The sequence below is a fragment of the Solanum dulcamara genome, chromosome 4, assembly GCF_947179165.1.
Source record: "Solanum dulcamara chromosome 4, daSolDulc1.2, whole genome shotgun sequence".
In the NCBI taxonomy this organism is placed as follows: domain Eukaryota; kingdom Viridiplantae; phylum Streptophyta; class Magnoliopsida; order Solanales; family Solanaceae; genus Solanum; species Solanum dulcamara.
In genome coordinates, this window is record NC_077240.1 from 27,720,620 (window position 1) to 27,737,695 (window position 17,076).

Consider the following 17,076-nt stretch of genomic DNA (forward strand, 5'->3'; position numbering starts at 1 on the left):
CCACACCTGGCAGCTGATACTCCCCCGTAAACTGATACTTGGATTAATATAATATCTCAAAATAACCATGTTGGTCAGAGATAACACGTATCCAGTGGAATAGTTGAGGTGTTCGCAAGCTAGCTTGTACACTACTGTCATCAGTGGAAAAAAGAAATTTCAAATTAACAAACATTCAAGTAACCGCTTGCACCGATGATGACTATGTGATTATGATCTATGTTGTTTGGACTCTTTTAAAAATAGTATATTTTTTGATCCGACACGTGGCTTCGTCCGAGCAAGATAGTTTATGGATAACTACAATCAAGTGTAAGCAGAAGGATCAAACAGAATCTGCAAAAAACATTATGTGTGTGTGCAACAAGAGATTAATGAATTCAGTCAGCCCCACAACACCTCGTCATTCTCACTTTCATCCATCTGCACCTCGAGTGTCAATGCAGGGCCTTTCTTTTATTGTCAGCCTTGTTGATCTGTCAAAAAGAAATAACTGAGAGGACTGCCGAGTTTCTTATACGATTGAAGTAAACAACCTATGCCATACAAGTTGCAAACGACCAGATAACTGCAACAAACTGCTAAGGGCTGCCACCTTTAACCTGCTATAAGCTGAAGAAATAAAAATCTTAACACCATTCATGGTTTTCACAGTCTAACAACAGAGCAATAGTTAAAACTTTTTTATGAACAGAACAACAGTGAAGAAAACCATCACGAACAAACAAGAAAATCTTCACTTATCCCAAAAAAGTAGAATATCTTCAACTATCGACAGACAACTAATTGTGGTGACAAATTCTTCAGAATAGTCGTAAAACAGGTATTTCAGACCCGTTGTTCCAGAAGCCAGAGCTCAGTAATCTCCTTGGAGAAAGGAGAGAGGGAACTTTTTAAGATTACTGCAAAAATGACTTCGACTTAAGTAACAAAATATGGGTGAAATAAGTGATTTACAAAAGACACTTTCTCGATTATTCAATGGAGAGAATATGGTTCCTTGCAACAATAAAATGCAGTATTTGGAAAAAATGGCACTACAAAAGGAAGCGTATTACATGGACTTTTTGCCTAGATATACTGATAGGTCACATGGGTGTGAGCACTTTGCTTTTCTTTTCTAAAAATAATGGTGGATTTGGATCAGCTTGCGCACATAACTATACCACTGAGTACCCGCTACCTCTAGCGGTACCGGATAACTCTATCTACCCATGCTTAGGTAGATGGCAAGAAGCCACTTAGTGTTTTTGGTCCCTGCTAAGATTTGGACCTAGTCTCCTGGTTTGCACCCACTTCAACGACAAATAATTCACACCCTTGAGTGCTGGGTGTGAGCATTTCGATCCTTCAAAACATACTAAATAGTAAATTCTTGCAGGAAGTTAACATGCCTCTGTTAGATCTATAACTGAATCCAATACTCATCCCCAAGACATGTAAAATAGATGAAGAACAACATGATCTCGTCATCATCACAGTACTTACTATTGCCATACACACAATACTCTTTGTATAGATATATGTATACTATGATTATTGGCAAGGAATGGTCATTCAACCTCCCAATGAAAGATTAGTTATTATCTTCTTCATTGAAAAATTTTGTTCATAACTCAGCATAGCTCTGAAACCTTCCTCCTTCGTAACATACCATCAGGAAAAATGTATCTTTGAAATGTAACGCAGTAACACTCATCCCATGAAGTTCAGAAAACGAAACTTACAGAAAAGATACATCAGAAAAGAGTAGTGTGCATAAACAAACATGTAGCTTATCAAAAAAGTCTATCAGAAACGATATTATAGAAAACATGAAACCATAGACAACTTGGCACCCCAAAAAATGATAATTGTGCAACAAGTCAACAACAATAGCAATGTAGCAGCATATCCTACCTTGTTTAAAGAATCCAGAAGTGGCGTCAGTGGTTCCTGCGATGTGACAAATTTGTTGTGGAACATCATTATACAACATATCCATGAAAGTACATGTCTTCCCATGCTTGATCTGGAAAAAAGAAAATACACGTAAAACCAAAAAACAATTAAGATATGCATATATTAGCATCCAAATTCGTTCTGCCAAATTGTGTTTAATGATACTCCCTCCCTACAAAAGCTAGCCTTTTTGCAGAGTTACGGGAGTGTGCAGTTCTAATATGAATTTAAGAATCTATATCAAATTGGGGAAATGATTAGCTCTGCGAAATTGTGTTCAATGATACTCCCTCAATAATATATTTTTCAAAGAGTTACAGGAGAGAGAAAAATTTCTAATATGAATTCCCAAATCCTACTCTACTTTTTCGTAAACAACCTCTACACCTTCTTGGACAGAGATAAGGTATGCGTAAACACTATCCTCCCCAGCCCCAACTTGTGAGATTACATTGGGTAGTGGATATGTTGTTGTTGAGATATCCTGAGGACCAGTGGTGTACTATTCAATAGTAGGCAAAAAATACACCCCCTCTACCCTTCCCCATTTAAATACCAGGTTTTTTATTGCGGCAGGGTTGAAACACGTGATGTGCGCCTAACTTAAACATCATGCTCTTACCACTAGACCAATGTCTTGGGGCTACTTGTTGGTATTATTTTCAGGTAGTCTCAAAATCTCAAAAATTCAAATGGTTAATGTCCAAGAACAATCTGTAGTGTATTTCTTTTCTCTCCTTAAGTGGGAGGATGAAGTGCATCTCCACTCTTGAGGTACAAAACGGAGTCAAAGTAAGCAATCTCCTTCAAAGTTTGAAAAGCTTACCTGGACTGCCATGCTACCACTAAGGCTTTCGTTGAAAGAATAAGGCAGTTCCATAGATAAAAAAAGTTGCTTTGATTTGCATTACATGAATGCAGTCAAAACAAATTTATTCCATATGGTAACAAAAATAGACCAAATCAAACTAAAAAGTATCCTCAGTATCCAAGAGGTACGGACCTTCTTTGGTGGCATACTAGCATCAACACTTATTTCTTTAATAAATGTAGGATAAAGATTTAGCTAGGTGAGATATCATAATCAGTTCTAATTATACCTAAGGATCTTAACTGGTCCTCCATGCAAATTGTGACCTCATCTTCACCTTGTTTAGCAATGATATCTGTAAACAGCAGTAAGCAAAATCTTCCATGTTCAGGAGTAAACATTTAGGTAACATCTTCATTGTATTTGTTAGAATAGGAATAGGAACAAGAATAGTCCTATTGACTTGCACCTTGTTTTGCAAATAAGAAATACTAACTTCTACAACTAAAACCCCCACAACTCATCATAATATATAGAAGATTGCACACTACAATTGGAATTAATTTCACAGGTCTGTCCAAAAATTAGTAACACAGTTTATGTCTATGCAAAATAGGCCACCAACCAACATGGAAAGTTCCTACAAGCTTAGACTGGTTGGCCTGTGCTATAAAAGAGACCACATTCAGTTTTATCGTTCAAATGAACGGAGATCATCTAGCATACAAATAGCACGATACAACAAATATTAACCTAAATATAACCCACTTCTACCTTCAGAGTACTCATATTACTACATCAAGCTATGAATAGTTGTGTCATCGTCCAAACTCAAGGAGGCTACTAAATGTGCGATTCCACATACCAATGATAAGGGACTCCGTATTGGGACTAAAAGACACTCTTGATATCTCACCGAAGAAATCAACATTTTGCTCCACCTCATATCCACTTTTTACATTAAAAAATGTGGACAAAATCTGCAGGCTATGCCATAGCCATAAATCTGCCATCAGATGTGTAGCGGATTGACCAAATAGCTCCAAGGTTACCCTTCAAAGCAGTGACTGACTTGTACAAGTTTTGAATATCCCATATTCTGCATGCTTTATCCTGGTTCCCAGTTGCAAACGTTAGGCCATCAGGATGCCACGCTGATGCAAATGAGTAGTCCACACAAAGGAGAAACAACCTTTTCATTCCTAGAGTCAACCAAAAAACCTATCGCGATCAAAAGGAAAAAAACAAGCACCCTAAATTAGTTAGTTGGAGTGTAACATGTCCCATCAACAAGGAGATGATGCTGATTACATAACAGATGAATATGAAATGAAGAACTAGATGATTTTATTGGTGAGTTCCAAGCCGTAGACTTGGGTGGCTTTGATTCGGATGTAGATGAGTTGCAAGGCATAGACTTGGACGACTTTGATGAGTTCCTAAGCATAGACTTGGTTCGGATGTATGATACATGAATAAAAGAATGCAAGATATTTCGGCTGTTGAGGTAAGGAGTGGCAAAAATATTCAAGAGATCCCTTGGGAAAGGGTCACCATAACCAGGGAGACAACTAAGCAAAGAAGCAACACTATCAGAACTATGAAAATATTTCTCAATCTGGTGAGACATCAGAAAAGAAGTGCAAAACCACAAAGAAAGACGGTATATACTATGATTTCCGATGGAATGCAAGATCCGTTACGTCAACGTCCTCTCGCCCCCGGTTGAGGAATTTGGTATGGGCACCTTCTAAGCATGACGTGTACCTAATGTCTCGTTTTTTTGTCCTTCATTGGTCATCATTGACCTGAGCAAAAACTGAAATTCTCAATTTATCAAGGCATCTAGCACCACTTGAGAATAAAAATGAGAGATTAAGTACACGTCATGCCTAGAAGGTGCCCAAACCAAATTCCTCAGTTGGGGGCGAGAGGACGTTAATGCAACGTATCTTACATTCCATCTGAAATCATAGTATATATTTTATTTTTTTTTAATCAAAATTTTCATCTTATATATATAAAAGTAAGCTTACAAGTACAAGGAGGGGGACGTGAAAGGCCTTACCTCCGAAAATAAAATGGAAGATATCTAATGAGAGGACTCCTCTCGACTAGGAAGATCAAGTATAGGAAACTAGTTCTATTCAACTAAGGTACAGAACCTAGCTAAATTGAAGAAAATCAAGTATACCCAATTTCCTTTGCATGGGTCAAGATCGGTCATATCTTCTGTGATGCTCGACTAACGTTTCCGAGAATCCATTCGGGCTTTAAATTCTTGGGTCCATATAATAGCTAACATACAAGTTGTTGAAAGTTGTTAAAATTCGGATTTTGCCAAAGAAGAAGAAACAAAGGGGTAAGGTCGCTCGACTAACGTCTCCGATTCTCCGTTCGGGCTGAAATTTCTTGGGCTCTACAATTGTTGGAGTTGCTGTATTCCTGCAAAATTTGGAGCATTTTTGATGATGTATACTGTTGTTCCTCTTGAAAGTAACTGTTCTGCCTGCAACATCGGCTGTCTTTTTCAATGTCGCTCGACTAACGTCTCCGGTTATCCGTTTGAGCTGAAATTTCTTGGGCTCAACCATCTTTGGGGATGCTATTATCCTACAAAATTTGGAGGATTTTGGATGTTGCATGATGCATGTTGTTGAGGGCTGATGGCTGTTGCTGAGGTGATGTGTTGTTTCTGGCATCTGCTTCTCCTTAGTTTGGACAACTTGTTGCAAGGAACAGCTCCTCTTGTTTTTGATCTTGGGATCTTGCTGAATCTGTAGAGCTGCATGTCTGCAAGTTGTTCAAATTATCACAGCTGGAGTGTGTTGTGAATCTGTAATGATAAACAAACAAACACAGATGGCTCAAGAGGTGCAATTTCAGGTTGGTAGGAGTTGTTGAGAGGTGTTCCTGATGAAGGCTTTTGGATTGTTGTAACTGCTGTAATCTTGGAAGAGGATGGAATGTTGTTCCTGCTGTAGTTTGTAACCTGCACAGAAGCAAAAACAAAAAGCAAAGTCTGGAAACAATTCTGTAACCCCAAAACAAAGAAGCACTTCCCTTGTGGCTCCTCTTGTTGTTACTGATGTAGAAAAATTCCAGGATGTGTAGTGTGGTGTATCTGCACAGACCAGCAAACAAAAAAATCATAGTATATACCGTCTTTCTTTGTGGGTTTGCATATACTCCTTTTATGATGTCTGACCAAATTGAGGAATATTTTCATAGTTCTGATAGTGTTGCTATCGTCTTTGCCTAGTTGTCTCCCTAGTTATGGTAACCCTTTTCCAGAGGATCCCATGAATATCTTTGCCACTCCTTACCTCAACAGCCAAAATATCTTGCATTCTTTATTCATGTAGTCATACTCATCTACATCCGCATCAAAGCCACCTAAGTCTACGTCTAGGAACTCATCTACATCCAAATTAAAATCATCAAAGTCTATTCCTTGCAACTCATCTACATCCGAATCAAAGCCACCCAAGTCTACACCTTAGAACTCATCAATAAAATCATCTAGTTGTTCCATTTCATATTCATTTGCTATGTAATCAACATCATCTCCTTGTTGATGGTACATGTTACACTCCAACTAAATGATCTTGGGGCAAAAATTTAGGGTGCTTGTTTTTTTCCTGTTGATTGCAATTGATTTATTGGTTGACTCCATGAATGGAAAAGTTGTTTCTCCTTTGTGTGGGACATGTAGACTACTCATTTGCATCAGTGTGACATCCTCAGTTGGGGGTGAGGGAACATTGATGTAACATATCTTGCATTCCATCTGAAATCATAGTATAAACAAACACCCTACCCTAGAAAGTTGCCGGAAATTGACACACGGTGACCTGTCTGACTGAGTTTTCTTCCCCTAAATATAGGGTTCATATAACCTACTTTTGTTAACATAACTATTGGCCAAACGGACGACATATATTGGTCATAGCACCTCGTCAATAGCGAAGCTCTTTGATTCTCTACGAGGATCGTAGAAGCTCTGATACCATGTGAGAAATATTAGAGAAAAATATTATTGAATTGTGTATCTATATTATTACGTTGAGACCTTATTTATAGGCACTACATTAGACTCCTTTTCCAACTAGGACACTACATGACAATCCTTTTTCAAGTTGGATTCTATATACTAATCCTTTTCCAAGTAGGACTATTCTTCCTCCTATTCCTATTCTAACAGTATTTTGGAGACAAAAGAATAAACACAGAAAAATATTCAATTGTATGCTCCCAGGCACTTCTCCCTGGGTGGCTTATAGAGATCCCTTCTGAGTGTCTAGATCCTCTTTTCCAATGGTTCTTTGCCATCAGAATCTCTACCCTTTCTTGCCTTTTTTTTCCAGGTAGCATTTAGAACATGGAGAACAGATTTAGTTCAGATAGGGGAAAATCTTATGATCTTACAAAATGTCACGACCCGAACTTGGGCGGCCTAGCCGTGACACGGCGATCGCAAACTCGAAGGATCCCAACCAAGCCTTTTAGCATACATCGCATTCATAAGGTAAGTTAAAACAGAATAAAAACAAGTGGAAGAAAAATCTTGAACATGGAAGTCTAGAAATGAAAACCATAATGCAACCTTATGAAGAGGACTTGTACAATGCATGGATAGTCATAAGTTATAGTAGAAGATCATAAAAATAGCTTGTAAGTTCGTAAGTAGTAGTAAAATCTTAAGTCATAGTGTGAGTTACCAAAACCATGAGTGAGAGAACATACTTTACTTTGTGAGACATATAGTAGTCATAGTAATAAACACCTTAAACATTATGAGAGGGACCTTGTACCTTTGTGAGAGCGACCGTTAATAGACATAAACTATGTGAGCTATAACATGAAGTCCCGATATTACCCCAACACCGAAAGAAAGGGGGATACTACTTGCCAAGGTAGACTCTGTCATGTCTAAGTGGATCCACTAAGCTACATGAAGGATCGAGCCTAACATCTTTTTTTCTCAAAGAAGGTAATAAGTCTGAGAGAAAGAATTTATACTTGAAGGAAACAGACAGGCTTAAGCTTAAAAATGAAGGCATATTCCCTCTTTGTTTGGATAATATAACCTGCAGAGAAGAGGTGCAAATCAGAACACTGCCATTTTATCCTTGTAGATAGATGGAGTTTCTTAGGTCCCAAGTGAAAAATGTCACCGGGGTGGTTGGTGTTATCAACTACTAAAGCTACTAAAGGGTCAACGAGTAACGATCCCAAAGCAACTGACATAAAATCATGTGAAGTGAATCTTAGCTTAGGTTCCTCATACGTTGATGTCTATAACCATACTAATATTTTCAATTCATAAAAACAACAATAAAGATCCCAAAACAACTGTCCTAAAATCATGTGAAGCAACCCTTAGCTTATGTTCCATGTCCAAGAGAGAAAAGTAGAGAGAGAATTTATTACAAAAAGGGAATTAAATCTCAAAACACAATAGAATTATTCCTCATTGATTTCCAGCCTGTAACACAATAGAATTATTCTTCATTGATTTCCAATTGGACATTGAAAAGGACTTTGATCATGTCAACTGGATCTACCTACTTAGATTCCTTGAAGATATGGGCTTTGGTAGAAAATGACTAAATTGGATTAAATTTTGCATCTTTGTTGTGATTCTCCTTATGGTTGAATGGTGACACTGTAGGTTTCTTTCAATTCCGAGGGGTCTAAGGCAAAGTGACCCCCTCTCTCACCCTTTCTATCTTACTAGCTAACGTTCAATCAAAATGGCTGGCTAAGAGGTTTTGGAGGTCATATCTCCGTGATTATATTTTTCGTATGGTATTCTCTGCAAATATCTGAGGCAAATCCAATATTTCAACATGTTAATTATTATATCAGTACTTGCTATTTCTTCATCAACATATATAGTAGTTTCTTGCACAATAGAATTTAGAGGAAAAAATCTCTCTTACTTTAATATTTTTTGTTTTTACTGCTGAAATTTGAATTTTTATCACTCCTGATTTACATTCCACTTGGCAATAATAGATGCAATATTTAATTTTATTCTATATTATCATATTTTTATTAATTTTATCATATTATATAATTTTAACAACATTATTTTGGTGATGAGAAAAATGACAAAGGCTCCCCCATCAATCACTACTCTTGCCCATAATCCTCTATTGACTTCATCGGAGGATTTGAAAAATAATTAAAGCCTACACGCAATTAACTAAACCTCAAGATATGTTAAAACAACCAAGTTGATCAGATATTGACTGAGTTACCAAACATATCAAAAGCCAAATTAATGAATATTGGAAAGAAACATGTCCAAATGAAGCGGAGTGGACTATTTATATAGCTGAGCCCAACAGATTTTGGGTTGAAACGTTATCATTGTAGTAAGTTATCAAAAAAAGAATAATGTATTGTCAAATGACTTCCATTTTCCTTTGATTTTTGGTTATTTATAAACTTGTTTGGTGATCAAACTTCAGTAATTGTTGATGACTGCTAATCTTGTTGTACTCTTGCAAACTTTACAAGTCTAAAAGGATAATTATGATTGTCCACCCAATGTTTTCCCAGCTTAGCTACTCAAGGGCATTACATTTCAGATATTCCGACCTATCTCCCCTTTGGAGAAAGGAGGGAGGAAACTTTTTAAGATTACTGCAAGAATGTCTTCAACTTAAATAACAAAATGTGGGTGAAATAAGTGATTTATAAAAGACACTTTCTCGATCATTCAATGGAGAGAATATGGTTCCTTGCAATAATAAACTGCAGTATTTGAAAAAATGACACTACATAAGGAAGCGTATTACAAGAACTTTTTACCTAGATATACTGATAGGTCACATGGGTGTGAACACTTTGCTTTTCTTTTCTTTTCCAAAAATAATGGTGGTTCTGGATCAGCTTGCGCACACAATAACTATACGATCGAGTACTTGCTACCTCTAGTGGTCCTGGATAACTCTATCTACCCATGCTTAGGTAGATGGCAAGAAACCACTTAGCGTTTTTGGTCTCTACTGAGATTTGGACCTAGTCTCCTGGTTTGCACCCACTTTAATGACCAATAAGTCACATCCTTGAGTGTTGGGGTGAGCACTTCAATCCTTCAAAAAATACTAAATAGTAAATTCTTGCAGGAAGTTAACATGTTTGTGTTAGATCTATAATTGAATCCAATATTCATCCCCAAGTCATGTAAAATAGATTAGGAACAACATGATCTGTCATCATCATGATTCTTACTATTGTCATGACCATAAGCTACCTCTATACACACAATACTCATTGTATAGATGCATGTATACTATGATTATTGGCACGAAATGGTCATTTAACCTCCCGATGAAAGATTAGTTACTATCTTCTTCCTTGAAAAACTTTTTTCATAACTCAGCATAGCTCTAAAACCTTCCTCCTTCATAATATACCATCAGGAGAACTCCCTCTTTGATATGTAACACGGTAACACTCATCCCATGAAGTTCGCAAAACAAAACTTATAGAGAAGATACATCAGAAAAGAGTAGAGTGCATAAACAAACATGTATCTTATCAAAAAAGTCGATCAGAAATGATATTATAGAAAATATGAAACCATAGACAATTGGCACCCCAAATAAAATCAATAATTGTGCAATAAGTCAACAACAATAGCACTGTAGCAGCATATCCTACCTTGTTTAAAGAATCCAGAAGTGGCGTCAGTGGTTCTTGCGATATGACAAATTCGTTGTGCAATAAGTCAACAACAATCGCACTGTAGCAGCATATCCTACCTTGTTTAAAGAATTCAGAAGTGGCATCAGTGATTCTTGCGATATGACAAATTTGTTGTGGTACACCATTATACAACATATCCATGGAAGTACATTTCTTTCCATGCTTGATCTGGAAAAAAGAAAATACACGTAAAATCAAAAAATAATTAAGATAGGCATATATTAGCATCCAAATTCGTTCTGCCAAATTGTGTTTAATGATACTCCCTCCCTACAAAAGCTAGTCTTTTTGCAGAGTTACGGGAGTGTGTAGTTCTAATATGAATTTAAGAATCTATATCAAATTGGGGAAACGATTAGCTCTGCGAAATTGTGTTCAATGATATATTTTTCAAAGAGTTACAGGAGAGAGAAAAATTTCTACTATGAATTACCAAATCCTACTCTACTTTTTCGTAAACAACCTCTACACCTTCTTGGACAGAGATAAGGTATGCGTAAACACTATCCTCCCCAGCCCCAACTTGTGAGATTACATTGGGTAGTGGATATGTTGTTGTTGAGATATCCTGAGGACCAGTGGTATACTATTCAAAAGTCGGCAAAAAATGCACCCCCTCCACCCTTCCCCATTTAAATACCAAGTTTTTCATTGCGGTAGGGTTCAAACACGTGATGTGCGCCTAACTTAAACATCACACTCTTACCACTAGACCAATGTCTTGGGGCTACTTGTTGGTATTATTTTCAGGTAGTCTCAAAATCTCAAAAATTCAAATGGTTAATGTCCAAGAACAATCTGTAGAATCAGTTTTCACCTCGAGGAATTGAACCGAGACATTCTTTTAGGGGCTTACTCTAAAAAGAATACCGATTTCATAGTGTATTTCTTTTCTCCCCTTAAGTGGGAGGATGTAGTGCATCTCCACTCTTGAGGTACAATATGGCGTCAAAGTAAGCAATCTCCTTCAAAGTTTGAGAAGCTTACCCGGACTAACATGCTACCATTAAGGCTTTCAATAAGTTGTAAGAATAAGGCAGTTCCATAGATAAAAAAAGTTGCTTTGATTTGCATTACATGAATGCAGTCAAAACAAATTTATTCCATATGGTAACAAAAATAGACCAAATCAAACTAAAAAGTATCCTCAGTATCCAAGAGGTACGGACCTTCTTTGGTGGCATACTAGCATCAACACTTATTTCTTTAATAAATGTAGGATAAAGATTTAGCTAGGTGAGATATCATAATCAGTTCTAATTATACCTAAGGATCTTAACTGGTCCTCCATGCAAATTGTGACCTCATCTTCACCTTATTTAGCAATGATATCTGTAAGTAGCAGTAACCAAAATCTTCCACGTTCAGAAGTAAACATTTAGGTAATATCTTCATTGTTTTTGTTCGAATAGGAATAGGAACAAGTTTACTTGCACCTTGTTCTACAACTCTAAAAACCCACACAACTCATCATAATAGAAGATTGACACACTACAATTGACATTAATTTCACAGGTCTGCCCGAAAATTAGTAACACAAAGTTTATGGCTATGCAAAATAGGCCACCAACCAACATGAAAAGTTCCTACAAGGTTACACTGGTCGGCCTGTGCTATAAAGGAGACCACATTAAGTTTTATCATTCAAATGATCAGAGATCATCTAGCATACAAATGGCACGATTGAGCAAATATGAACCTAAATATAATCCACTTCTACCTTCAGAGTACTCATATTATTGCATCACGCTATGAATAGTTATTTCATTGTCCAAATCAAGGAGGCTATTAAATGTGTGATTCCACACACCAATGATAAGAGACTCTGTATTGGGACTAATAGATGCTCCTGATATCTCACTGAAGAAATTAATTTTTTTTCTCCACCTCATATCCATTTTTTACATAATAACTGTGGACAAAATATGCAAGCTCTGCCATAGCCATAAATCTGCCATTAGACGTGTAGCGGATTGACCGAATAGCTCCAAGGTTACCCTTCAAAGCAGTGAATGACTTGTCAAGTTCTGAATATCCCATATTCTGCATGTTTTATCCTGGTGCCCAGTTACAAACTTTAGGCCATCAGGATGCTACGCTGATGGAAATGAGTAGTCCATATGGCCACACAAAGGTGAAACAACCTTTCCATTCCTAGAGTCAACCAAAAAATCTATCGTGATCAATAGGCAAAAAACAAGCACCCTAAATTTTCTCCCCAAGTTCAGTTAGTTGGAGTGTAACATGTCCCATCAACAAGGAGATGATGTTGATTATGTAGCAGATGAATATGAAATGAAGAACTAGATGATTTTATTGGTGAGTTCCAAGCCGTAGACTTGGGTGGCTTTGATTCGGATGTAGATGAGTTGCAAGACATAGACTTGGATGACTTTGATGTAGATGAGTTCTTAGGCATAGACTTGGCTGGCTTCGCTTCTTATAGTGTTCCTGATAGTGTTGCTTCTTTGCCTAGTTGTGATCTCCCTGGTTATGGTAACCCTTCCCTAAGGGATCCCTTGAAAATCTGTCACTCCTTACCTCAGTAACCAAATTATCTTGCATTCTTTATTCATATAGTCATACTCATCTATATCTAAATCAAAGCCACCCAAGTCTACGCCTAGGAACTCATCTACATCCAAATCAAAGTCATCCAAGTATATGCCTTGCAATGCATCTACATCTAAATCAAAGCCACTCAAGTCTACGCCTTGGAACTCATCAATAAAATCATCTAGTTCTTCCATTTCATATTCATCTACTACGTATTCATCATCATCTCCTTATTGATGAGACATGTTATCCAACTAAATGATCTTGGGGAAAAAATTTAGGGTGCTTGTTTTTTGCCTATTGATCGCGATAGGTTTTGTGGTTGACTCCGTGAAAGGAAAGGTTGTTTCTCCTTTGTGTGGACATGTGGACTACTCATTTGCATAAGCATGGCATCCTCAGTTGGCAGTGAGAGAACATTGATGTAATAGATCTTGCATTTCATCTGAAATCATAGTATAAACAAGTACACTACCTTAGAAAGTCGCCGGAAATTAACACACAGTGACCTGTCTGACTAAGTTTTCTTCCCCTGAATATGGGGTTCATGTATATATCATATGCTCTACTTTTTTTAACATAACCATTAGCCCAACGGGCGATATATATTGGTCATAGCCGCCCGCCAGAAGGGAAGCTCTTTGATTTTCTATCAGGATTGTAGAAGCTCTAATACCATGTGAGAAATATTGGAGAAAAATATTATTAAATTGTGTATCTACAAATTACATTGAGACCCTATTTATAACATTATATTAGACTCATTTTCCAACTAGGACACTACATTACAATCTTTTTCCAATTAGGATTCTATACACTAATCCTTTTCCAAGTAGGAGTATAGAAAAATATTCAATTGCATGCTCCCAAGCACTTTTGCCTTGGTGGCATATAGAGATCCCTTCTGGGTGTCTAGAGCCCCTTTTCCTGTGGTTATCTGCCATCGGAATCTCTTCCCTTTCTTGCCTTTTTTTTTTTTATCTAGGTAGCATATAAGAACATGGAGAGCAGGTTGTATTTCGGACAGGGGAAAATCTTATGATCTTATAAAATCAATATCGGCTTCAGAGATATGGTTTGAGTGAGTGAAGAGTACCAAGATGTCTATCAGGCGTATGATATCGAGTACGAGGGATTTACTTTGGTTATGGAAAAGATTAAAGGAAGCTTTTGAAAGCAGGGGGAAAACTTAAAAATATGGAGATGCAGAGACATTTTGACATATATTTGTTGCTCACCTTAATTCAATAAGTACGATCAATTTATTTCTATTATCACAATGAAAGGGCAGAGTAGATCAGTAATTATAATTCCAGAAAATGCATTTAATGAGGGATGGTGGAATCTGGTAACAAAAGTGGAAAACTTATTGAAAGAAAAATAGAAAAGAAAGGGGAATTTATTACAAAAAGGGAATTAAATCTCAAAACAATAATTAGGAGGAGGGATTACATAGGAGCTCTGCACAATAGTAAATGGAGCAAGAGAGAAATGAATGTAACCAGTGAGAATTCAATGTTGACGGCGACTTCTAATGTAGACGGCATACAAGTTTTGTGGAGAAGGAGATGTGCCAATTTGAAATGATGTGCATAGATGGGCCCAACAAACATGGAAGGTATATCATTATGTTTAGGGGTACGCCATGAATGGCTTCCTCTTCCTCTTTGAATTTCATAATAGAAGGATGACTAAACATGTTATCATGGGTGAGTGGAATAGACAAGTTATGACGTTGAAACTAGAATGCTGGTCTGTGACGATAGGAGCCTTCCTAGACGAAAAAAAGGTTTGATTGGTTTTGGATTAGGATTTTAGGGCTACCATTGCAACTCTGGAACAACAAGGTGATGGGAAAGATAGGTGATAAATGTGGGGGTGGCTAGAAACGGAAGAGGAGACATCAGAGATGGGCAAGAATCAGACCAAGGAAGAAGACCCGACTAAGATTGAGATCGTCGATAATGGGCTGAGATACTCGCTGCCAGTATGGGTGGAGTCGCCGACGACATATAGATCGATGGAAGTTGAGAAGAGAGCAGATCGAGGTAATAGTGACATACTGCTAGATAGTACAAAAGCCAGACCTATGTTGCTAGGATATAGAGACAGAGTGTTAGAAAGAGGAAAAGGTCCAGCGGCAAAGAAAACAACGGATATCGAGCTTTTCAGTACCCCCAGTCACATGGCTAGTGGAAGTGGGGCCCCTGAGCACACTATAAATCTGAATAAAATACAAGCCCATCTCACATGCTATGTTCATTGAGCCTTTTTCTGATTTCACTAACTCATCAGATTAGGGAGAAATAAACATCCTTTTAAGCACTCTATAATGGATTGGGAACTGGGAAAACACATGCAAATGGAAGAAGAAGAACCAAAAATCAGAAATCGGAGAATCGAGGAGGCTCAGGCAGAGAACATTACTCAAGGAGGAGATATCATCGCTATTGAAGGGTAGTTACTATATGAGCAGGGCAGATTCTTCCTTTCTGGAAACTTTCGAGAATCACCAGAACCATTGAGCATAGAAGAAAATCTAACAGAAGAAGAGATGATAAAGACAAAGGCTATGATCTGGGTACACCATAATGTGATCAAATTAGGGCAAGCCTTTGGAGCACCTATCGAGGGATGTGAAAAGAGGCTTATGCTTTGTGTGTGAAGCTGGATCAAAAGAGATACTTGGAGAGACACGCAGGAAAAGAGTAAATCCTCAAATAGCAATAACAACACAATTCCAAAAGAGCTTAGGAATTTAATGTTTGATATGAAATTCAAGGATGGTGAACCTAGAATCAGTGGGAGGAGACTAACCATTAAACAGAGATGAGGATAAAGATCGTGTCTTGGGATGTGAGGGGACTTAATGAGGAAAGGAAGAGGGGATGTTAAGGAAACTAATTAATCAATGGAGTACAGGTGTGTATATTTTGGTAGAAACAAAGCTTGTGGGAAATACAGGTAGACTCATACATAGTATCTGATAGCATGGATCACAAGCTCCAAAAATGACGATTAGCCCTAATATAGCAAGGATCTGATAGCAGTAGAGAATCTCAAATGACAGTTTGCTTCAACCTAGGAACAAGTCCAGCATGGAGTAACAAGTTTTATCTGTAGTTCTAATCTATAAGATTCTTCCTCTTAGGGAATGGCAAATTGTCTTGCAATCAAAATAAGCAACCAACACAAGTTCAAAAACAAGGTGTTAGATATAGTACAGACTACAAACAGAAAAGAATAGTGCGCCAACAAAACCAAGTGATCACAACGTTTGGGGCAATGTTAAGTGATATTGGACTTAATTTCATTCTTGACATCAACCTGATCAAGAATCTTAGGCAAGGGAAGTAAGGCCCCCTCAGCATTTGCACGATCGAGGGCAGTAACCGTTCAACACAAAAAAGAAATGTTAGGACACAATGGACCATCACATTTAATAATGGTACAAACGGTGAAACAGAAAAAAAAAAATGTTGCCTCGAATCTGTATGATTCTTAACCTTTAAAAAGTGAAAGCAAATAGCAGTGTTTTCCTTCCTTCCGAAGGAAATAAATGATCTAAAAAGTAAACAAGTTGCACTCCAATTTATCAAATGCAACTCCATAATGCTGTCTCAGTAAAAAATTATGCTGAAACATCTCAAACATCACTTATAGTTATGCATATTAAATGAACACCAAAATCATACAGAATTTGGAGCTTAAAGATTACACAGAGGAGGAATAGATATTAATAGTACATAGTGGCACAAGATGACTGTCATCTCAAGCTTTTGGACAATTTTTCTTTAGTAATTAATATGGCATAAAATTGAATAGACTTGCACTGTGAATACAGAAAGGGCTAGAAACAAGAATTCAGTGGATTGGACCTATTTTCATCAAAGACATTCGAAAATAATAAAATTTCAAACGGACCATGGACAAAGACACGTTGGGCTCCCTCCACCTGCAGGCTGCGTTATAACTTTTTTTCAAATGATGGTCTTATCAACAAGCCATATGCAACAAACATATGACCACAACCAGATGTGCCAATA

The 17,076-nt window shown here is 37.3% G+C and overlaps 1 protein-coding gene across 9 annotated transcripts; it reads right to left on the reverse strand.

Moving 5' to 3' along the window:
* Positions 1 to 337: 337 nt before the first annotated feature.
* Positions 338 to 16,301, reverse strand: LOC129887170 (uncharacterized). Of its 9 annotated transcripts, XR_008766300.1 has the most exons (7): positions 11,741 to 15,446; positions 10,430 to 10,642; positions 9,575 to 9,858; positions 2,768 to 3,107; positions 1,900 to 2,011; positions 537 to 612; positions 338 to 476 (listed from the first exon to the last, which is right to left on the reverse strand). XR_008766300.1 is itself a non-coding variant. In XM_055962153.1 (5 exons), the coding sequence occupies exons 2-5, from the start codon at positions 10,613 to 10,615 to the stop codon at positions 416 to 418; spliced, it is 435 nt and encodes a 144-aa protein (XP_055818128.1). In that variant the 5' UTR covers positions 10,616 to 10,642; positions 15,458 to 16,301; the 3' UTR covers positions 338 to 415. The 9 variants fall into 9 exon arrangements, 5 of the variants coding, with proteins under 5 accessions (XP_055818128.1, XP_055818125.1, XP_055818124.1 ...); XR_008766301.1 differs by lacking the exon at positions 9,575 to 9,858 and having other exon boundaries at positions 10,531 to 10,642; XR_008766299.1 differs by lacking the exon at positions 9,575 to 9,858.
* Between the last annotated feature and the right edge of the window lie 775 nt (positions 16,302 to 17,076).